Below are 7,716 nucleotides of genomic sequence, written 5' to 3'. Positions count from 1 at the left end.
GACCCAGATCAGCAACATTTTTTTCGTAACCAGGGATCATTTTTGATCGGTTACCTTTTTCCATAAAAGTACAGGAGAGCAAGGATTAAACCATTCATTTTCAGTTGCCTATGTATTGCTCTTGCTATTTTACATGAAAAGAATATGTTTTCTTTCGTCTTATACTTATCAGATTTAGGGTGATACCAAAAAGAAGTTCAGGAAACATTTTTGCAATCTTCAGCAATCATTTCCTGCTCCAGAACATCCGAATGCACTCCATCTTTCTTATAAACCAGTGATATGCTAAATAATTTGCGAAGACATCTGATATCCCTAATCCAATCTTTCTTCCTTAAAGACATACATTCTTTTGAGGTGAATTCATTTTTTTAATCTGAATGGCTGGTGTTGAAGAGAGAGGAGCATCGGCGCGGAGTGCGGATGTGTATTTGGAGCGGCGTGTCGGCGCTTGAAAGTGGCGACAGGAGAACCGAACCAATCTCCGTATTCGTATTCGGTTCTTGTTCGCGTTGTAATTTATTTGTGTGACGCCTCTGATCCATTGGTGAAAGGAGACTTTGATTCTCTCATCTTTCATCCTTAACGGCTTCTAACAACCAGGCGTGTGTAGGAATAGTTATTACGATTGTACAATTGTTTTGTGTTCTGTTGTATTATTATTTTATGTTAAATGTTCTGGAAAGTTGTTTGTTGCAGCTGCAGATGTCGTGAAAGCGCTATGTAAATAAAGATGTATTCTTGTGTGATTAGTGTATTATCTTTCCGTAGGAACAAAGTAAATTGATTAACTTCCTTGAACCATTTCTGAGAGTTTTTGAAATCAGAAGCAGAAATTAAAAAATAAAAGGCTTAGGAGAATATGCTGTATATTAGTTTTGTATTCCATTACACACATGCAGAGACTCAAAGAGAGATATCAGAAGGAGTGCTGTGCTCAAGGGCACCAGATTAGTCAGAAAGGAGATGCGTAACATGCATAAACTGAAGCTTACAAAACATGTTGCAAGTTAATATATTTATTTGCACTTCAACCAAATGCTTGTATGAAATACATGCAAGATTGTATGGAAAATAATTTTCCATCTATTCCATAGAGGACAAAGGCTTTTTAGTATCAAACATCAGAACATCGGAAATGTGTAAGCAGCATACTCTTTTTCACATTTGACATTACACTAGTTTTATACTGCCATTCAGTAAATAATCTGGAAACGGGAAACCTCAACGCAAAGGCAAATTCTGTAATGTGTAGAGAATTAAATTTACAAAACATTGTTGAATACATTTAACTTCAAATACTTAAAATCAATTTACAGCCCAATGTCTGACCTGTAAGTCACATCATGGGGTGGTAAAATAATGCAGGAAAAGTACAGTCTTCCAACTTTTAATTCAAATGAATAAATAATATCTGTGATATTTCATTTGTACACAGAAAACGGATCACAGCAGAGACAAATGCGGTGTGTGCATGTCACAAAAACATTCTACAGTATGCTCAATAACTTGTGTAAAAGGAATAGAAAGATGCCATCCCTTTGGATGAAGGTGCTTCCTTGCAATAGGAGCCACTGGCAACAGAGACAATGTCCTCACATTTAATGTCAACGGGTGAGTCCTCTGTGCTTGGCCCATTAAGAGACAAACGCCCTCGCTTGCAGACTGGCGTATAGGAATCACTCTTGACAAGACATAGAGAAGACGGCTGTGTCTCTGCCCATGAAGACATCAGGCCTCCACCAGTCATCTCATCCTCGAACTGTGGATTCACCTTATCAGAGTCTTCGGGGAAACCAGCAGTGGGACTGGGCCTCGGTGACCAAGGCAGACTTGGAGTCATCTTTCTCTGGTACGCTGCCCTAGGGCCCCACACATTTGCCATGTCGCAGAAAGGAGAGTCTGGGTAGTAGCTGAGACCATGGGATGATTGCATGGAAAGTGATTTGATACCATAAGGTAGCAGGGAGCTGGAGTAGTCCCCCTCATATGGTGTCAGGTCCAACTTGTGGCTGGTGCTGCCGCTTGTCCCATGTTGCATGGCTGTGACAAACCAACGCTGAGAGGCTCCGTCTTCTGTCTGAGGCGAGAGAAGACTGCTGGTTTGAGGCACAGCTCGCTCACTGTTGTAGAAACGCTTTTGTGTAAAGTTGTTGACAAACTGGTCCTGTAAGAGGGGCTGCATGGTGTAGCGGGCACTGGGGACAATTTGGTGGGCACGGGAAGAGTTGGTCGGGGAAGGGGTGAGCCGGTCATTGTCGGGAGTTGTGTACATCCTGAAAAATAAAAAAGCTAATAGATTCTAAAATAGAACTGAACAAATACATCAGTCCACCCATTTTCTATTCCGCTTACAATAAACACACACACACACACACACTGTATATATATATATATATATATATATATATATATATATATATATATACAGTATATATGTATATATACAGTATAGTATATATGTATATATACAGTATAGTATATATGTATATATACAGTATATATTTATATACTGTGTATATATATATATATATATCATGAAAAACATGCGAAAAAGAAGTTGACTATAACCATATCAGTATTCTTGCGATATTTAACATGTACCTAAAGAAAAGAAATTACATTTTATGTAACAGAATGAAAGAAGGGCAATTTTTCATGCTACAAATTGAAAGAAGATCAGTGTGTTCTTCGCTAATTAATTGTACCTCCCCTAGAAAATGTTCAACTAATGGGTGGCGATGCTCATTTAAGTTTGGTCAAATTCAGATAAAAGCTTACAATTCCAAAACCAAATTTTTAAAATATGTCGTTGTGATCTGCATATTGCATAGGCCATTATTGCAATATCGATATTTTAAAAAAAAAACAACAACAACAACAAGGCTTCCTTGACCATGGAAGATTAGTGTGAAAAACAAATATTTTATATTTTTAGACCATATTTGACAACAAAAAATACAACTCAATACTCACGAATCATAATTATCTCTGAATCCTTTGGCAAAAGGGTTGTGGTCAATTTTCAGCTGTGTAATCTACAGATAAAATAGGACAGAATGTGAGGAATTAAAGTACTGTGTAATCCTCTTGTGGGAAACAATACATAATGCCCAGTGACTGACACTCATTACATTGACATTTGAAACATAGCACACCCAACAGACAAAAAATGGCTTTTGCCTTTCCTCCCCGTCATTTTACTTTTTCTTTCTTACGTCAGTGTTCTGGTAAGCAGTGACTGCTATGAATTGAGTCTCCGGAAATATGAAGCTCTGAGTCTTTGGATCAGTGTTGAAGTCCTCCACACTGTTCTCGGTCACCTCCACGACGTGCAGCCTGGGCTGATACTTGTGTAAGGACTGTAATATGATCATCTGCAGACATGCACATTGTAGGACAATACAATGGTTGTTTTTGAAATCTGTAATCTGTGTGTGTGTGTACAGTATCTATATTTATCTGTAGCTATATCTCTCTCTCTATATATATATATATTTCTATTTCTATATATCTCTATCTATCTACAGTATATCTATATGTATCTCTCTCTCTCTCTCTGTATCTATATATATATATATATAGATAGATAGATAGATAGATAGATAGATAGATAGATAGAATATATCATACAGAAGGTTGCAACACACATTAAAACACCCCCACACACACACACACACACAGTCCATGCGTGCATGCATAGTTACGTGTGTGTGACACTATTTAGTATTTTCCCTGGATGTTGCAAAACAAAAATCTATCATTATTCTTGCAAAATATTCCAAATGCTATCTATATTGGCTCTGTATCGTGATTTATGGCTTGATAGAATGAAATTGAAATTATACTTGCAATTCAAGTTTTTTAAACAGAACGGCTCATCACTCATATGCAGTATACATGATATCTATATTTGTAAAAAACTTGTTCAACATAAATAATGAACTGTTTATTTACCTGTGATATGCTTTGATTTGTGCCTTTGTTGTTGGTGAGTTTCAGTTTGCTGAAGGAGATTTCTTGTCTCATCCAGTGGGCTCCTGTGTTTGGAGATTCTGGGTGGATGTACACTTTGTTCCCTATCAAATTAACAGATCCAAGATTTCTTCAAAAGTACACAATTGGTTGGATTCTATTTCTGGTATGGCAGCGAGCGGTACCTTGGCTGCTATTGTCTGCTTTACCACAAGTGACCCACTTGCCACCTTGAAATCTCCAGTGGTTTGGATCTGCCAGTGCCACCTCCACATATACGTTGTAGTGGGCAGTCAGGCTTAGACCTGCAATGTTAAAACTCAGAAACGGGAACATTCGCCTGCAAAAACAAATGTCTAAATATATAATCCAAGAAAAAGCAATTGCATGTGTTTTTTGATCTGCCATTTTAATTATGATGCACGTGTATACCAAACGAAAATATAGGAACTGCAAATGTCATAACCTGTTTGTTCAACGAAATATTTTGAGATACATTTTAATCGACCAGTGGTGTCATCTGACCTGCCCTGCTTGGTGATGATCATCTCGGTTTGGTTTCGGTGGAATTTAAGCCACAGAGGCCGGTTGCACAGGTCGACGTGCGCCCTCGTGGCCGTGCCGTTCGCACGGATGGCGACGCTGCCCAGTGCCGGGCCTGAGCCGCTGTACTGCGCGTATAGGCAGCCGGGGCTCTGCCCGAGCTGGTAGGCCGGACTGAAGTGACCGCGCGGACCCGCGCTTGGGGAGAATCCCACGGAACCCAAGTGAAGAGATGTCGGATACCTGGCTGTGCTGGACGAGGCGTAGATGCTCCCGCTGGGGCTGTACGGGATGAAGGAGCAAGGCGTAGTTGAGTCTGCGGTGGGTTTGGGCGCCGTGGGCGGACTGTAGTAGCGTTCCGGGCCGACCCCGTATTCCGGGTATCGGCTGCCAGCGGCGGGCTGTTTGCCTCCTGAAAGTGGAGACTTGCGCCTCTCTTCCACTGAGTCTTTGGAGGAAAATAAGTCAGTCTTCCCCTCAGCACCGAGCATGATTTAATCAGCTCATGGGATACGAGATGGAACTATTGTGGTGGTGGTGGGGTTAGGGGGGTGTTCTTCTTCGCCTGGGGCCAACAGTTGGACCTAAAACAGACAGACAAATCAGGTGGGACGGTGACCAAATGAAACGTCGACTCATACCGAATCTGTTTGTTGATTCTATCTATCTATCTATCTATCTATCTATCTATCTATCTATCTATCTATCTATCTATCTATCTATCTATCTATCTATCTATCTATCTATCTATCTATCTATCTATCTATCTAGTATGACACATTATGGAAAAAATCGAATGTAATGAAATCTATCAAGTGAAATGTGAGAAATATATTAATGATAGCTGTAGAGCGTCGAAGTAATACGAGCGACTAAATCCACCCCATGAGAGCTATGAAGAGAGCTAAATTATATTTTTGTGAAAGTTTCGTTCTAGTTTATATTAACTCACGTTCTGGTCCGTCACACAATGATCAGCTTTGTTCAGATGTTTGTGGAAAATTGTGATGAACGCTCACCCAAGACGATTTGTAACCGACATTAACTACCAAATTCCATTCAGCAAATACCCTCGCGATTTTAGTAATGTACACACTATATCAGCGACAAAAAAACATGTTTACGCAGCCGTGCATTTGTGCAATGATCTTGAGCGTATGTGATAAAACAATTCCACGCGTTCTTGTTTTCCACCGCTATGCTGCCGCTAATCCCGTTTTATTATTCATTCAATTAATGATTTTTTTATTCATTCAATTTCTGATGCGATTCTGGGTCCCAAGGGGATGCCTGATGTGAAAACGGGAAATAGGCAATTATTTTTCCGTTCTAAGAAACCTGTGATGTTCCATAGATCAGACAGCCGTACGTGTAAGGGAATCCATGTAGGCTTGTCTTGTAAAATATTGTAAACATTCTTAAACAAACAAACAATAAGTTTGAAAAATAAAACTGTCAATCATATTTCACGTGTCTTGAAGTTGTGATATGTATGATCAGTTTATGAAATGAAAAAACCCCAATAATATTAAATAAATAACCTTACCAAGAGGTATTTTCCACTTGTCCAGTTCGCAGATCAGCAATTGAGAAGAAATGGCTTTAAATAGAAGAGTTCATGCTACGTGACATGAAGTTGCGTTGGTCGGGTTCAGCAGCTCTGTCCTTGTGGCCACAGCTTCCTTGCAAGCAGCCTGTTCTCCGCCGACACTCCCTCCCGTCCCCCGTTTCTGGGGGGAGGGGCACAGGATCCTCAGCATCACAGTGACAGTCGTGAGCAAAACTAATCCTCATCCATTCTTCTCATAGACCTCACCGAGACTTTCACCGTGTATTAGTACTGTAATTTTCATTAATTACATTTAATTAGTTAATTACATTTATGAATTAATAAAAACAGACAATCTGGTTTTTATGATACACGTGCTGTAAACAAGAATAATTAAAAACACAATATTCAATGTTAATTATTTTGTTTAAAAAATGACATATTCTACTCTTGGTAAAGTGTAACTAAATCCTGATACAGTTGACCATATTTTGCATTAGCTGCCCAGCAAAATGATACTTTACCATTCATAGTAGAATGTTTAGGGTGTGGTCAAATACAATCCATCTCGGACATAGTGTAAATAAGCAAGACTGCAAAACAGAAAACACCGACAGAATCCTCTCATGCAGAGAGAAGGTAAACTGTCTCTGATTGGAGATTCGGTTTGACACAATGTCAATCAAAACAATAAATGCTCAAGGTGATTGGCAAATGGGAAAGGTGTCATTGAAAGACAGAATAAAATCATGAAAAATACATCATGGTCACATTAAAAAGAGTACAGCAGTCTCTTACTAGGTGTGGGTTATAAATTTGTCAACCTTTCTTGGCAATATTGCATTACCCCCCTTAAATAGGTTGACAAGGTCTGCTTTGAAACTGGTCCACACACTATTTTGTGTGGATTAAAAAAAAGGTCAAACAACACAGGCAGTTGTTTTGGGGTTGTGGCTTTGACAATCGGCAAAATACATAAAGTGGCTTTTGCAGAAAAGTACAAAGAATTCAAGGACGATCTTGGAAGTGGTCAACTTTTGCACTGTCCTCTCCGCAAGTCTCAAGTTCCTCCACTTCCCCAGTTCAAAGGGAACCGGAATGAGTTCAGATCGTACTGCATTAGTGTGATAATGAGACACCTTTGAGTTGTGCCATCCACTCAAGAAGGGTGGGCCAGACAAGACTCAGCTGCTGATGCTTGTTTTGAGACGTTTGCATGTAAAAGGCAGAGAGGATTGCCGAGGAGGGTCGCCACCTCAGAAATAAGCACTTCTGACATCAAACACGGCAAATCAACTATAAGGGAAAACAATGCAAACTTGTCTGATACCACTTAGACACGTGTGCTGATTACACTGATAGTGATAAATGAATGTGGTTGTTGATTAATTCTGGAAGTCACGAATAAAGTTCAAATTCACAGAGATTGGCGTGAATATATGCCTTTGGTTATCCAAAATGAAACTGTTACGTTTGTCTGAACAAAATGCAGGAGACTATTTTTTTTTTACTGTATACCACTCATTTTACAGTATTTTCTAACCATGATATTCTGATATAATTTGGTCATTTCTATATAGGGGATTATAGTAACGCGCTAAACTTTGATAAACAATTGGTTTTGAGAATGATTTTCATTTTTTCACTGT

General features: G+C 39.3%; 1 protein-coding gene across 1 annotated transcript; it reads right to left on the bottom strand.

The window, feature by feature from the left end:
• Positions 1-1,033: 1,033 nt before the first annotated feature.
• Positions 1,034-6,204, bottom strand: eomesb (eomesodermin homolog b). The gene is made up of 7 exons (XM_086113544.1): positions 6,065-6,204; positions 4,501-5,102; positions 4,161-4,315; positions 3,958-4,079; positions 3,219-3,377; positions 2,977-3,038; positions 1,034-2,276 (listed from the first exon to the last, which is right to left on the bottom strand). The coding sequence occupies exons 2-7, from the start codon at positions 5,007-5,009 to the stop codon at positions 1,502-1,504; spliced, it is 1,782 nt and encodes a 593-aa protein (XP_085969670.1). The 5' UTR covers positions 5,010-5,102; positions 6,065-6,204; the 3' UTR covers positions 1,034-1,501.
• Between the last annotated feature and the right edge of the window lie 1,512 nt (positions 6,205-7,716).

This window comes from Hippocampus guttulatus, chromosome 6, assembly GCF_054856545.1.
Source record: "Hippocampus guttulatus isolate MCC_2025c chromosome 6, RoL_Hgut_1.0, whole genome shotgun sequence".
Lineage (NCBI taxonomy): Eukaryota > Metazoa > Chordata > Actinopteri > Syngnathiformes > Syngnathidae > Hippocampus > Hippocampus guttulatus.
This window is presented reverse-complemented; position numbering and strand designations above follow the sequence as displayed.

Coding starts and splice junctions, on each gene's coding strand:
- eomesb (XM_086113544.1), bottom strand. CDS start 5,009: ATGCTCGGTGCTGAGGGGAAGACTGACTTATTTTCCTCCAAAGACTCA. Junction 4,080..4,160: donor AGCAGACAATAGCAGCCAAG/GTACCGCTCGCT, acceptor TTAATTTGATAG/GGAACAAAGTGTACATCCAC. Junction 2,277..2,976: donor TTCAGAGATAATTATGATTC/GTGAGTATTGAG, acceptor TTTATTTTTCAG/GATGTACACAACTCCCGACA.